This window comes from Alligator sinensis, unplaced genomic scaffold (genome assembly GCF_000455745.1).
Source record: "Alligator sinensis unplaced genomic scaffold, ASM45574v1 scaffold421_1, whole genome shotgun sequence".
NCBI classification, from domain to species: domain Eukaryota; kingdom Metazoa; phylum Chordata; order Crocodylia; family Alligatoridae; genus Alligator; species Alligator sinensis.
This window is the reverse complement of record NW_005841871.1, coordinates 3,824,397-3,840,593: the sequence shown is the minus strand read 5'-3', so window position 1 is coordinate 3,840,593 and position 16,197 is coordinate 3,824,397. Positions and strand designations below refer to the sequence as shown.

Sequence of the window (16,197 nt, the reverse complement as noted above, 5' to 3'; positions counted from 1 at the left end):
TATTAAGCCCCTGTATATTGACAAAACCTCTCAATATTAGAACTACAATGTGAAGGACCTGGTTGTATCACAACAGTCAAACAAGTCAAAATATTCCAAGAAGAGCCATTGTGTAGCAACTATGCATTGTTATCAGTGCAAAGGCCTATTGATTTCCTTCTTCTGACTAGCAAGACTGATTAGGAGGGAAGCAAATTTATTTCTCAAGATCTGTTGATATCTGCAAGTCTGATTCAGTTGGTTAAAAGCCCAGCAGGAAGGCAGACTGACATTATCAGTTTATTAGTTGCCCTACAACAGTTCAGCACACATTTTTAGACTTAAATATTCATCTCCAAATGCAAAGGTAGAAAACCTGAAAAATATTTTCATTGTGCTAGTTTATAAAGAAGCTAAGAAAAGATACAATCTGTTACTCACATCTTCCAAGTCTTCTTCTGGGGTTGCTGGTGTCCTGTCTGTCTTATCTGTGTTATATGAAGTTATAGATGATGTTTCTGAATCAACAGATTCTTCATCAAATCCAAAAAATGTCTCGACAACATGCCTCTGAAAAGTCAGGTTTTCTTCATTACTATTAGGATACTCAGCAAAAGAGAATCTCTAACCTTGTTAAACAAAAGACATACAGGAAATCCTTGTACAGAAAACAAGGATTTTAAGGCAATTGCTCTAGCTTTATTTTCAAATTGTGGTCATTCTTTCTAACAAGGTTGAAGGTGGGACACCTAAATACTTCTATTGATTTCAGTGGATCTACTCATATAAGGATTACATCTCTGGCTTCCAACTGAGGGGCACTAGGAAGAAATCATTTGTGAAACAAAATAAAGAAAAGTTCTTCCCTCTGCGAATCTTTACCATTCAAACCTGATTAAAGAAATTATTCCATACAGCATCATTTATTTAGGTGCTTCAAATAATCAGGCTGCATGTGGCATTGGAAACGTGCCATATACATTAACACACAAAATACAGATAGCCACACACAACAGCTATCCTGATATTTTAAGATATTCAGTATCTGACACTAATCGATTAGTTTCAAGATTTTTTTTCTCAGGCAAAGTAACTGGTTCAGATGCAAATATTCTCAGAGGACAATCAAGCATGTGACCTAAGTTTATCTACCACATTATTGATAACTCAAATTAGTTAAGGTTATGTTAAAGTGTTCTTTTGTGTGAAAATCAATTTTAAGATACCAGGTGATGCTTTTTGTTTGTCCAGTGTTAAAAAAATGAAAGAAAAATATATTAACAAAGAGGGAAAAATTGCATTATTAGGAAAAGTAAATCTTAGATATTTTAAATCACAGATAATGTAAAAATGATCATGTTCTTCTAAAAATAAGTGAGGTAGAGGATTCATATTGAAATACAATCTTAGTAATGAGTAAAAAGTCTTAACTGGAAGCTGCATGCCACTGCGATACCCTGTTATCAGTCCCTGCCTGACCACCCTCCTCCTGCAACCCAACCCACAACCTGCAGGCCACAACTCTGCCAGCCTGCAGAGGACTTGTTGCCAAACTGCTAAATCCATAGGTTTCTCTGGTAAAATGAGAATCCTCTTTTGTCTCTGGTAAAAAGTAAAATCCTTGGTTTACTCCATTTTTTCACTGGAAATGGAAAACCTGGATCCCTGTTATACCAGGTCTGAGGCATGACCTTGACCTTCTCATCACACCTCTTAATATTTTAGGAGTTCTCTTCATTGCAGTATAGTGCAAGGTATAAACACTGGGTGCTGTCCCTAACCTGACATCAGCTATATGCATGAATATTTTGAATTAAAAGATGCCAAAGAAATAATACTTTCAAAACTCAAACTAAACTGGTCTGTTGGGGATAGGAGTTGAAGTTCAATTTCTGTTAACGCACAAGCTATCTTATCAGCCACACACACTCTGGATAGCTCAAACTTTTGCAACATAACTATTCTTAATCTTAGAATAGTTGGGTTTTTTTTAAGCTGTACTGCATTTAGAGCCCAAAGTTTTGACTACAAAAATCCTTTCAAATGTGTTATTGTCCCAGTTGGCAAAAATTCAAAAACAAAAGTACAAAAAAAACCCACATCTCACTTTTGTAAATGAAACCTCCATTCTTTACAACCCTGCATCACCATAAATATGCTGCTAGAAAGAAAAGACAGCATAACTGAAAGATCTCTAAAGATCAGCCTTTCCTTTCTAGTCCATCAAATTATTAGGTGTTACTACTTCGTTCATGCAGAAACAAGAGAAAAAAGGAGGGGGGACCGAACTATTAAAAATCCATTAAGACACCCCACTGTTGTCAAGTATTAAATAAGCATCCCCAATTTATCCAGTATACATCTAAGACATTTGAGGGAGAAACTATTCCCCCTGAGAATTGCAATTCTTCCCTCTAGCATTCACATTCTTTACAGGGCTTTGCTTTATAGGTTTGCTTGAACAGAACAGGCAAGAAGATGAATGACAGGTATCTGGGATGGATCTTAAGTCACAGGCCACAATTTCATTAAGTTAAACATCAGGGCACCCCCACCAAGCATTTAACTAGTTCCACTGTAAATTAAAACAGCTCACACAATAACTCAAACCACTTAGGCTAGACCTTCTTCGATTTATACCTGACTTCTGGTCAGACTATATAGGAGGTAGTGGCCCAACAGAAAAAAAATAATATCCCTCCTGATTTCAAACATGCGATCAGTCAGACCCACTGCAGCATGGCTTACCAGGGTGCCGCGTACTGCCTGGGAGCTGGGACCTCTGGGGCTGAGTGCTGCTGGACTCTGGCTGACTGCTGGAGCCGCCCTAGCTCCCAGACAGCATGCAGCATCCTGCCAAACCGCACTGCACCTGCATGATTCGACAGCTACGTGAGGGTGCCAGGCAGTGGGGAGGCAATCCCCACTGCTCTTCACTGCTCACACTGCATGGCGGGGGACCTGGCACCTGCATGGCAGCTGCCCCATGGGGGGCGTGCAGCACGGCTCGGCAGGGCGCTGTGCACTGTCTGGGAGCTGGGGGCAGGGGGAGCCGTGGGGGCTATGCCCTGCTCCTGTGTGCCCACCCGGCACAGGGGAGGGCGCAATACAGGCGCAGCTTGCTCTGGGTGATGGCAAGGCATAGTCCCCGCTTCCAGTGCTGTCATGCCTGCAACAGGGCTGGGAGCGGAGGCTCTGCCCTGCCACCGCTTGCTAGCTGGTGTGTGGGAGTGCGGGATGCAGGCATGGTAGTGCTGAGGGTGGGGGCTTTGCCCTGCTGTCACTTGCCCCCTTCCGCCTGGAGTGAGCCATGCCTGCATCCCACCCCCATGCCCCAGCTGGGCAAGTGGCAGTAGGGCAGAGCCCCCACTCCCAGCACTGCCTTCCCGCATCCCGCACCCCTCCCTGAGTAACATGCCCCCTGCCCCGGCTGGGCAGCTTGTCCCAGCACCAATCCCTCCCTCTCACATGCCCCTTCCCTCCCCCAACCCCAACAGACTTACCAGCTCAAGGCAGCTGTCAGCTGCCTGTTTAGTCTATGGCTGAATATTCGAACCGGCCAAATCTTTTCCAAATAGATTCAGATGCTTTGAATCGATTCGGAGCTTTTATTTGGTGTCCTGATTCAATTTGGATTCAGAGATTTGGTCCCTGAATCGGGCCGAATCTCCTCCGAACCGAATCAGCTACTGAAGCTTTGCACATCCCTAAAACACAATAAGACAACTCTCATTACGAGAAAATGCAGCAAGAGTGAGACAGCTAAAAAGGAACAAGAATTTTTTTAAAAGCCTGGGCAAAATTATATTGGATATACTATGCCCCAAGCCTGGGAATCGCTGGCTCAATCTTTCTGCTTCAGGTAATGGGAAGTAGAGGATGGAAAAAACCTGGGGAAGGGGGGAGGGGAAGGAAGTAGGCAATTCTCCAGTTTTGCAACGCAAGTTCTCTTGCCCTTTGGGACTGCTGTACTGGCTGCCATCTACTCAAAGTCCCTCACCAGTAAATCAGTAGGGGAGGTGTTTCGTTCATTATGCAGCTTTCAGAAAGACAAACACATGTAATGGTACACAATCAGGATGTGAATCACACAAGGTGCTCCTAACTAGACTTATAGGAAACAACTACAGGTTAATTAAACCGAAGAAAATAAGAAGGCTTATCATAGCTGAGATGCTTTTTGCCACACATTAAACTGTTGCTAACCTTTTGATTTAAGCAAGAAAAAGAAAAATGCAAGCCCACACAGACAATAATTTGTTCTAGTTTCTATAACAGAACAGATTACTCATTTAAAAATATCAGTAGCTGCTCCAACCCTCAACTGATAATAGAGGTTTACTTTTTGTTCATTTAAACATTTCAGCATGAAACCACCAGGAAATATCCACACATTTGAATAAATAATATAAATGATAATTAGTCTTTCCTCCAACACTGAGAAATACTAAAACTTCAAGGATAGTCCGTCAAGTACTACATATGCTCAAGCCAATTTTGTATGTTGACTGAATCTGTTCCATGTATTTGTATAAAACATATATAATTACCATATCTCAATTGAGAACTTGCATGTTTACTCTTCCGAGGAAATATTTGTAGTGAGCAGAATGCAGGATTTAGCTATTGCACAATGATGGTAGAATTAAAAGAATGAACCAAAAAATAATACTATACCTTATTTTAATACAGAATGTATTACTTTGATGTTCTGTTTGAATAACTGTATTAATGTCAGAATATCCTTAAACATGTAAACCTCTTGAAATTATACAACTTATTCAAGCATAGTGCTAAAAGCAGTGCGAAAAGATATTCAATGGTTAATTTTAAATTACAATTGTCAGAGGAAAATATTAAATCTCCAGTGCTGGTGGCATGCTGATGTTTATAGCTTAGTATCTGGCAATAATCTGTGCAAAGAAAATATTTTGCACCTTTTACATGTATATTTCTTTGCCAATATGTTCACATATATTTATAATATAATAGTGCATTAAAGCTTTGTAATTAATGATGCATGAATATTCTACAAAATTTCTGAAACACAATAAATAGGTTTTCAAAATATGACTAGCTGTAAGACATTCTGAAAGTCACTGACAACTCCTTTTGGATTAAAACTCACATAAAACCTATAATGCACTCTTGAATATATAGATCATATTGTATGCAGAAAAATCACATAATTTTTATTACAACACTAGTTTGAACTGAGCAGATAATCCTGCAAATAATTTAATTTCTTTACAGCTACAGCAGGTTTGTCTTCTCAGGTCATGTTAACATTACATCTATTTTCAAGTAATTACTCAAAACAGGAAAAAAAAAGACCAGTTGGACCAGACTTGAATTTCACTGTAATGTGAAAAAGTCAGCTAACTTACAACTTCTTACCTTCATGCTTATAAGTCATTTCTTGGCAGCCAGAAAAATACAGGCACACCAGAGCACAGAGACAAATAAAGAAAGAAAAATATAAAACAAGGAATATGTACTCCATTACAACAATGTGAAAAGTGAACACTTCACTAAAATCACAAATCTATTTTATATTTTAAAGGTCATTAAAAATAAAGCAGTCCTCAGAGTCCCACAGTTTCCAAATAAATTGCACAATTTTGCTGATTTCTAAATTACTCCATTTTTCATTACATGACTGTAATACCAGTCTACAGAGAAATACTTCGATGGGATTTCTTCATTGTTTCACTCTGAAATAGGTCAAAAGATTGAAAAAAAACCCTGACCTAAAGAAAATCATAAGCAGAAATGAGACACCTCTTCATTATATTCTTTTTACTTCAAGTAGTCCAATGTTGCATGAATTTATTAAGAAATCTCTATCAGGTTTAGCAGCTTTGCCTCATGGAAGAAAAATCAAGGATCTCTGAGTTTCTGTGGTTATTACGTTTCTTCTCTTGGTGTCTTGCATTTACAGAGGTTATTAAGCTCCACCCCACTATGCTGCTTTTTACCTCTTACAGATCTCCACTAGTTGCCAGCAGTAATCTAGAGACTCATACATCCCCTGACAATTAAAGAGAGCTCAGCAAAGCTACAGTAGCAACAGTAACCTGGTACACTGAAGGCACATCTACGCAAAGTGTTTAATGTGCAGCTGGCTAATTAGCTGTGCAGTAAATGTCTTGGAGTCTACACATGCACCCCATTAGGTTGGAGTAAACCAATTTACTTTGCAGAAGGATAGCACTTGTAAATACAAGTACTATCCTGCTGTGGAGTAAAAAACTCCACAGCAATGCATGTGTAGATGCTGCCACAGCTAGCTGGGGCACAAGAGTGCTTCAGTGTCGCGGCTGCCTGCTGGCTAGCCCCGAACTCAAGCACCCTTATGCCCCAGCCAGCCCCTCTGCAGCATATTGAGCCACAGGCAGCAGCTCTGGACTGGCAGGCTTACCACTGGGGGCCCCGGCCAGCCGGGGCTGCTCCGACCCAGCTTACTGTGCTGCACATGAATAAACTCCAGAGCTTATTGCTCCTAGATATATGTTCAAATGGCACACCCGGGAGCAATAAGCTCCAAAGTTTATTCATGCATCTTAATTGCTTATGCAGATGCACCCTGAATGTGCTCTAGACACTAAGCTGAAAAAAAAATCTAGCTGGGAAAAATAAATACATCTTTAGCAAATGAATTAATGCTACGCCAACATGGTAAGACTCAAAAGATTATGGATGAGTTAAGACAAACGTTCTTCTAATCTAATCAGAGCACCTCAGTACCGCACATCTTAAAGTATTTTGTTTCAGCTAGCAAGCAATACTGTTCTCTAGATGTCAATACTAAACACAAACAAGTAGCTTCAGAACAATTGCTACATGCTGAAGAATTATGGAAGATAAAGTTTAAATAATAATGATGCTCCACTAGGCCTTGCTGGGCTATGGATTAATGCAACTATTGGTTAGTGCATATATAAATCACACAGAGGCCCTGCTAGTAGCATGAACCAAAGTAAACCCTAATGAATACAAAACTAGGCAAACCACATATAGCCCGCACAAAAGTGCTGGAAAAGGAGTTTGTTAATTTTAGAGGTACCTCCAGGGCCAAAAGATTAACAGATTGTAAAGGGCTGGAAGGGAGCTCGCGAGATCATTGGGTCCAGCCTCCCTGCACGAGGCAGGAAAAACAACTGGGGTCAGGTGACTCCAGCGAGGTGACTGTCCAGTCTCCTCTTGAAGATTTCCAGGGTGGGTGACTGCACCACCTCTGGAGGGAGTTTATTCCAGTCTGGAAACCTGATTGTGAAGAGGTTTTTCCTAGTGTTAAGCCTGAAACAGTCTTCCAGGAGTTTGTGGCCATTATTCCTGGTTCTCCCCAAGGGTGCCCCGGTGAACAGTTGTTCACTGAGCCCTTGATGTATTCCCCAGTATAGTAGTAAGCTCCTACCAAGTCCCCTCTCAGCCTTCTCTTCTTTTAGGCTGAAGAGACCGAAGTCCCTCACCTCTTCCCCATATGACTTGCCTTGCAAGTCTCTGATAATATGGGTGGCTCTTCTCTGGACTCTCTCGAGCTTTTCCATGTTCTTGTTGAAGTGTGGCACCCAGAACTGGATGCAGTACTCCACCTGTGGTCTTACTAGTAAAGTGGAAGAATCACTTCCTTGGTTTCGCTTGAGATGCATTGGTTGATGCATGCCAGAGCAAAAGAGAACCAAAAGCGCGCAATCTCTTGTAACAATGAGATCATTAGGGGTATAGCACCACAGACAGTATCCTGACAGCCCACATACAGACCATTCAACTGGAGGGGCCCTGATGGGACCAGGAACACCTAACCTCATTTCGCTTTTTCTAGGAAAAGCTAGGTACAGAAGGAATCTGGCCCAAATCCATTCAAAAGGCCAGCTCATACTGCATCAAAACCACTGTATAAATTACTATAGTTTTTACATTTAACCATTCAGAGAGTCAGGCACAAGATTTGTGACAACAGTTTATTTTCCTTCTGTGATATATTAATAAGTTTTCACATAGTATAACTCTTCTAATTAACAGCTATCCTCATAATTACCTCTACTCTACTACTGTACATATACATTGCCGTTGTTATTTTGGAAAGAAAATTTCTACATATTTGAGAGACAAAAACAAATGAATTTTCATAGTACTGAATAGTTTTCAGGTTTCCAGATTCATAATGTTTTAGAAAATACCTTTGGGTTTTTTTCCCCTTGTGCATGGCCCTTCAAATTTAAGCAAGCTATGGGTTGAAGGGCACTGAGTTGAAGTTCTGTGGATACTATTTTTTTTAGTCTCTGTTCTGAAAGAAAACTGATTTCCTAAAAGTGAGACCTTGTTTACGGCTTACTTACTGAGCTGGGATTTCCAAAAGATCCAACAGGTCTATACATAAATAGATCCAATGTCCATTAGATCCAAATCTGCCTTTGTTTGTCTAAGCTTTCATTCCATACTAACACCCCTCCCCACCTTTTTGTTATACCAAAGTTTTGTGGAAACCCCATACTGCTTGTTATTTAGTTTGGTCTGATTATTAACCTTGCTGGGCTTAACTATTTAGCTGGTGACACTGAACCATTTCTGACATTTGTTGTAGGGCAAAACAGTCAAGTTCCCGCCCACGGATGCACACCACAGTGTAATTTTGGGGTGGGAAGCACAACCAGGACACTAGCCCTGGGTGCTGATTCATAGGGGGTACCAGATGGCAGCGCCCAGGGAGCCTGTGCCACTGCCACCTGTGTGAAGAGCTAAGTACCCCTCCCATACCACCCAGGCAACAACATTTGAAGTTACATCTCCGGTGCACATATAAAATGCCCAAGAAATTAACTGTAATGGGAGCTATGCACAATCAAGACAGTCTCATTGTTAGTGAATTTTCCAGTTTGTCATAGCTTTGGATCAGATCATGGAGTCAAAGCTGTTTGTGGTAGCCTTTGCATTGGAAGAGGAGTTGAACTGCTAGGGTACCTACTGACAGGAAGGATTCTAGTCCAGATGTGACACCAAATATTAAAAATATGAAAAATCCAATACACCTTTAAAATTCAGTTTATTTAGTCCGGGACTGTAAACGCCAACATACATTTACCATAACTGCATGATTATCCCATGGGGTTCCTCAGAGCAGTGGAATAAGGTTGTTTAGGTGCCTTAACTGTGAATTTCCACAGCTTCCAGATCTGGGCTTGTACATCTTTTCATATTTGACCTCCGAATTTCTTTTTTAAGAGCTAAAGCTTTTTCTTGTCACAATCATGACAGTCTCAGTCTTAACTTTAGCTTAATGTATTTTTTCGTGAAGGAATTAAGAAACAAACAAAACTAATGTACACAAGCAGGGCTTAATCCAGAGACCTTTTACACATATTTTATACAGAACATGGGAAATACATTCTTCTGATAGTACCTACCATCTTTCTAGTTACAATTTTCCCTTTATCCCTTAAAGCAGGGGTGGCCAACCTGCAGAACATGTGTCACATGTGGCACAGGCAGCCTTTGCATATGACAAGCAACAGTTTTGGGGAGTCTGGGGTGATAGCAGAAGACAAAGTACAAGAAGCACAGAGGCAGATCCGGCAGGGAGAAAAAGGCAGAGCAGCAGATCAGACAGGGAGGAAAAGGTGGAAACAAAAGCAGAGCAGCAAATTGGGCAGGGGAAGAGATGAGAGTGACCCTCAGGGGGCATGGGGATAATTTGTGGCACACGTGCTGAAAAGACTGGATTAATGCATTTCAGACACAATAATCCAATCAGACTCGTCACCAGCAGTCTAGATTCTAATACCTCGTCTGCAGTCCGTAAATAATGTTCTGCTAGCAACAGAAATGTGAAATATTCCTAAAACAGCAAGCATCTTTTAAACGCATAATCAACAGCCACAGATACCATTTTCTAGTAAGGGGGGGAAATAATAATTGTACCTGGTTCCTCCCTCTAATACTAAATACTTTTTCCTTAAAACAATCATCTAAATGGAAACTTCAAGAGACAATGGAAAAAGTGACCAGCTCTAGTTCTATATTAAAAGACAGTCTCTCTTCTCTCAGCCATGCCTCCCTCCTCACATTTTCTCTTTCAACAAGGGCCACTCCCTTTTCCTATAAGAAGTACCAAAGGAACCTTTTCACCCACTTCAAAAAATCACGTAGAGAATTTCCTGTTCCTTCAACACATGTCCCATCAGCATCCAATGTAGCTCACATTTAAACTAATCGCATGTTTGACCTTCCTTGCTTCTTTACATCTGGTACATCTTTCCATATTTTCTTGAGGCCTTAGGCCTCCCTAAAGCAATGGATGCTCTCTAACTGGAATGAATCTGAACTGATCTACACTGGAGACCATATTTAACTCATTCTATCACCTGTTAGACACCCTACAGGGCATCCCTAGGACCTGGCCACTTGGTTTAACCCTTTAGAATGAGCCATTGTCCTAAAGGTTAAAAATCCATTTTACAGATCACAGAATCATAGAAAATTAGGTTTCAAAGGGACTTGTGGGGGTCATCTAGTCGAACCCCATGTTTAAAGCAGGACCATCCCCAACTACATCATCCCAGCCAAGGCTTTATCTACCCAGGTCTTAAAAACCTCCAAAGACGAACATTACACAACCTCTCTGGGTAGCATGTTTCAGTGCTTTACTACCCTCCCAGTGAGAAAGTTTTTCCTAATATCTAACCTAAATTTCCGTTACTGCAACCTGAAACCAGCACTGCTCCTTGTTCTGTCATCTGCCACCACTGTGGCAGGCAATGGCCATTCTGAGCATTTATAAGTTGAAATATTTAAGGTGTTCTTTTTTTTTTTTTTTTTTTTTTAATTATGACTGTCTAATCTTTGAGTTGTGAATACAGCAAAGTTCCAGGGAAATTAAAAAGAATTGGGACAGTCTCCAATTTAAATATTAATGAAAAACATCTTCTAAGAAGGGAGGGAAGTTCTTGATGGTATGATCAGAAATACATTAACTCCAAACCTCATTTGCCTTCTCAGTCAAAATGTTCAACTCTAGCTTTCATGAGCCAAAGTAAACAGATGGAAAAACAATATGCTAGGCACATGGCAGACCGAAGAGAAGCTGTTCTCATTCAGAAGGTGGAGTGAAAGGGTACCTTATATAAAATGCCTGAGTTAAATTGATTATACAATGTCTTGTTAATAAAAGACTAGTTGCAGAATTCTTTTGGTAACTAAAATTAGTATAAAAAATAGTCTGTCTTTCAAATCATACCACTATTCTTTATGTCACACAAACAGCTACCATGAGCTCATAAAAAGAAAAATAAAATGTAGTTATTTTTATTGGAATGATTGTAAAATTGTAGCAACTATAATTTAAATAGTGTTAGACTCATCACTGAAAAGTAATAATTATTCTAATAATGGCCATAGTAACTGATATAGCCATGTTCAATTTAGTTTTGAAGAGCTCATGTTTATCTAGTCAGCAGCAAATGATTTTCCAGTCACTTTATGCTGAACAATAATGGTACAGATCTGTTGTCTCTACAGTCAGCCAATGTTAGACTCTTGGTAGGTCAAAGCCATTTGAAAGGCTTATATTTTTTTTTTTAAACTCATTCTCTCCCTGTGATACAAATGCAATACTATGACCATCCTTTAAAATAATTCTAGCGAAGAGCAAAACAAAAGGCATATATTCAGCAGCTGGATAGAAGAGAAGAGAAAGTAATAAAAAAACGCCACCATGAGGACTTCACAAGTATACCATCCAGAATACAGTATTGAAGTGCTATTTAAATGTCAGACAGAACCTTACCACGTCTCACTTCTGCTACTCGAACTAGGTAAATCACTCTAAAACACATTTGCCAACTGAATTTTTAGCTAATGGTTCAGTGTTATCTTCATTCCTTTAACATATATTAATACAATACAACTACAAGAAGAGTTAAAATAGAATCCACTCTTCTCTAAATAAATTCATATAATTTTTATTTCTTGAGGTGTAGAGAAAAATTATGTTCTGATTTTATTATTTTTATACAAAATACTATTGAAGTTAATTTTTTAAGTATGAACATAAGTTTGCATGGGAACAGTAATCTGATGCGTGTCCAACTTGATCTACTTTAAGGAACCCAACGTTCAGAAAATTACAAGTGCCACTCCTTGAAAAATCATATCCCTTTTAAAGTTGCATAAGTCAGAAATTTAGTCCAAAGTGGATACTTGTGAGTTAATATTTTCTTTTAAAGCTTTCTAAGCATCACAAGAAACTTTCAGAGAAGGTTTTGAGGTTTTTTTGTATTTTTATTTATTTTAGGAAGGAAGAGTATACAGCCAGCGTGTAGAGTAAATGGATTAAATACTTCTGAGTAAGTCAGGGCAAGTTTTGCTGCTGACATATGTACCCTGTTTTGTATACAGGAAATATGTATGATCAAATATATTACATTAAAATGCTAGAATATCCCGTTCTCACCTTTGGAGGTTTCAAACTCTTCCTTTTCTGTTTTTTACAGCGTAACAACCGTTCCCTTTCCTAGAAACAATGAGAACATGCCATTTCTTTAATACATACTTAGATTATACATAACAAAAAGAAACATCATTAATATCTTCTTAAAGCATGAGGGAAGCTCAAAGCATTGTTACAATTCACCAAGAACAAAGTAACTGTTTTTGCCAAAGGCAGAAAAATATTTAGTCTCCTTTGTCTGGAAATTGGCCGGCCTGGATGTTGTAAAATATTAAGCCCACATTTCTGACAGTTCTGGGTCTCTTTCTTCAAGAGCTGACTGTGGAACAGTGACCCGAGTTTCAAGGGGGACGCAGGAAAAGATATTGTGGACCTAAAGGAACGAGAACCAAAGGGGAGGTAAAATCAATAGGTACCCCACTGTCTCCCTTTATCCAAATGATGTACCAGTATCGGGATCCTGAGGCACAAGTTTGCAAGTGCCAGTTACAGGGTGCCAATCAACTTACCCTGCTCAATGGGTCCCAATGCAATAGGTCATCTAAGAGTTGTGTACGCACTGGGCTGCACATGCTACTTTGAAAGATTCCAATGCACTGGAACATCTGAAAAGCATGTACGCAACACATGGTTTTCAGAAGTCCTAGCTCACTGGGATCCCAGGATCAAGGAAACGCTCCCCAGTCCTGGCATCCTGATAGGCCAGGTCCTTTAAAAACCATGTGTGCAGCCCCTCTTAGAAAGCCATATGCTCAAATTAAAACCATACATACAAACAAGTCACAAATATCTTCTACGTTACATGTAAATTCTTTTTGCAGCTCATAAGCCATTTCATGGCATGAAGTTAAGTATATATGTGGCACGCTGCATATTTATCATGCAATTAAACTTAATTGTAGGATTAATAGAACATCTGCCAGGGGACACAGTATACTAGTGATAACAATCACAGAAAACAAATCCAACTATGCCAACACTGTTCCAGAAGATGAGTTTAGGAAAAGCATAAAAGAATTCAGAATAACGATGATAATTTAAATAGCACCTTCAGTTTCAGGTATTTTACAAATTGTTATGGGAATACAATTACTTCTGGGGAGGAATGGGACAGCTGTTTCATGTTCCACAGCAACACTACAATTATAGATAGAGAAAACATAAAACTGAAAACACCGGGGTAAGTAGACAAAAAATAATCTATAAAGATGCTGGCCACTTCCAGTCTAGCAAATGTTAACTGTAAACTGAAAGAAGGGGAATTTTTAAAGCTAAGTTAAGCATCTGTATCTCTGACCTCATAGGTGAGTCCTGTACGCACAGAGCCACTGCAGAACTCATTCTGCAAACTTTCTATAAATTCATAGTTATTTAAAGGGGTAGGGGGAAGAGAGAGAGCGCGAGCGCGAGATGAGTTCTGTAAATGGGCTGCTCATCTGGGATGTAAGAGATTCAGGTTCAAGTCTCTGCTCAGTGCCCCCATGAATGTACTACCCACCAACACACTGGCTATTCTGACTTCTTTTTTTCATCACAGTGCAAAATGGGGGAAAATAATTTATTTGAGATTTCTATTTCAAGAGCACTTCCCATCTAGTTGCAACTGTAAGAAACATTCACAACCTCATTTCTCATACATCATCTACACTCACACCACATTAAGCCACCAGATCAAGAAGCGATGCACAGTGAACAGACACTTGCCTAATCAAAATTATTTTCAGCAGCAATAGGGTTTAAATTGGTTGTCTCCTTTTCAGATACCAATCAGGAAGCTTTAAATCATGAGATAACAACTTTGTGTGATTGCAATAAGGTAAGAGATGCTTCAAAGAAGCTTGTGAATTTACCACAAAAGGAATAATTTAAAAAGTGCACAAGTATTTTCACTTCAATACAATGCCAAGTGTCATTTTGCACAACCAAAATTAACTTGATTATTGTTTTAAATTACAGGTTTGAATGAAGGTTGTTTACTGAACAAGGTATACTACCATTGAGAGATCATCAATGACATGCTGCTGTTCTATAACTTGCAATCTCAGGAATTCAATTTCTTGCTCCTCTCGTGTGCTGCTAAGGTCATTCAAGGAAGTGTGCCTCTTCAGTGCTGGCTGTGTGGATAATTTTTCTTTCTGGGGGCAAAAGAAAGCTACATTATTAACACAAAAAACCTCTTTAAGTGTCTTCCCACAACAGTAGGTAAAACATTCCATGTGTTATATTAATATACGAGTTTTCAGATTCATCAGCAAGTGCTCCCAGATTCACAGGCCGCATCCACATGAGCGTGGATATTTGTTTCCTGGGGGACAAGAAGCAACAGTACACCTTATGCCACTGCGAACTGCCCCTAGAGAATGCCTGTGCCATGTGCCCTCTGGCGCATGGCAGGTTACTCTGAGTGGGGTAGGAGAGGCTGGGGCCAGCACTATGCTGGCCTCTGCAGCCTTACCTGAGGTCCTGGGGGCCTCCCAGTGCTGCAGCCATGGCAATCCTGCCACTCAGAGGCTGGCCGGCAGCCGGAGTGTGGCTCCAGCTGACCAGGCTCTGGTTTTAGGCGGTGCATGCTACCCGCAATGTGCCACCCTGCTTTTTTGTGTGCAGGTTTTTTTTAACGCTGGGATCTTCTGGGGTCAAAAAACCACCCGCCATACTGCTACCTTGCACCACGGAGAACACCTGAATGTGTGGTGCTGCAGACGTGTCTGCAGTGCCACATACTGCATGGCCATGGTCGCCTGGACACAGCCACAAGGTCCTTTTGCCACCAAGCTACTGAATTTACTTGCATATAAGATGACCTACAAATAATTACATTCCATGTATGGAAAGTTTATAAATTAGGTACAGAATCTAATTATTGGAGGTTTGTCTTGAATTTGTTAACCTTCCATTACTACAGCAGGGAAAATAAGCCTGGGGGGTCAGGTAGCCCCCTTGCTTTCTGCCCCCAACACTTTTCTTCTGTAGCCCCTTCCCCCCCTCCTTACTGTCACACCCTGCTCTCCCTGAGCACATGGAAGTGAGAAGCAAATCTGAAAAAACTGACCTTTAAATAAACATAACTGTAGTGATTTGCATATAGTATCCATACATTTAGTTCATCTAAGCTTGTTGATGCAGTTTACATTTTTTGAAACTGCTGCAAGTTTTAGCACAGGTACTCCATAAATAAATTTTTAAGTAGCACATTGGCACCTTCCTATATATAGAACAAGCTATGCAAGATATTAGTCCATAGCCAAAAGATACATGAATTACCATATACTTCATGGGGCTGGGCCCCACCAGAGTCAACAGCATTTCAAGACATTAGTGACCCCACAACCCAGCACTGCTCAGTATATGTGTGTATTCCAGACAAGGTTCCTTGGGTGAATTTGATATCTTTTATTAGACCACCAACCCAAATGGTTGGAGAATAGTTATTAAGCAAGCTTTCGGGTTCAAAAACCCTTCAGACAAGCACCGAACCTCACCAACCTAATCACCAGAAGCAAACTTCCTCAACCCCAGAACACACCAAAAGGATCCAGACTGTGCCATGACAAGAAATGCAAAACTTGCCCCCACATCTCCACTATTACTACACCCCACAACAGAGCCATCAGCATCCCAAGATCTTACAGCTGCACCTCCAGGAATGTAGTATACCTCATCCAATGCACCAAATGCCCTGATGGAAGATATGTAGGAGAGACCAGACAACAACTGCGCACCAGAATGAACGCACACCGGAAATCCATCAAAGACAGAAACACCCAATT

General features: G+C 40.3%; 1 protein-coding gene across 1 annotated transcript in view; it reads right to left on the bottom strand.

Annotated features, from left to right (window-relative positions):
* The window catches only part of JAKMIP1 (janus kinase and microtubule interacting protein 1), a 221,141-nt gene that overhangs the window by 63,350 nt on the left and 141,594 nt on the right, over window positions 1-16,197 (bottom strand). Inside the window, exons 9-11 of the mRNA XM_025195098.1 lie at window positions 14,422-14,562; window positions 12,431-12,490; window positions 421-549 (exon numbers count right to left, since the gene is read on the bottom strand). Of these exons, the coding sequence (XP_025050883.1) occupies window positions 421-549; window positions 12,431-12,490; window positions 14,422-14,562 (330 nt within the window). The remainder of the gene's footprint in view (window positions 1-420; window positions 550-12,430; window positions 12,491-14,421; window positions 14,563-16,197) is intronic.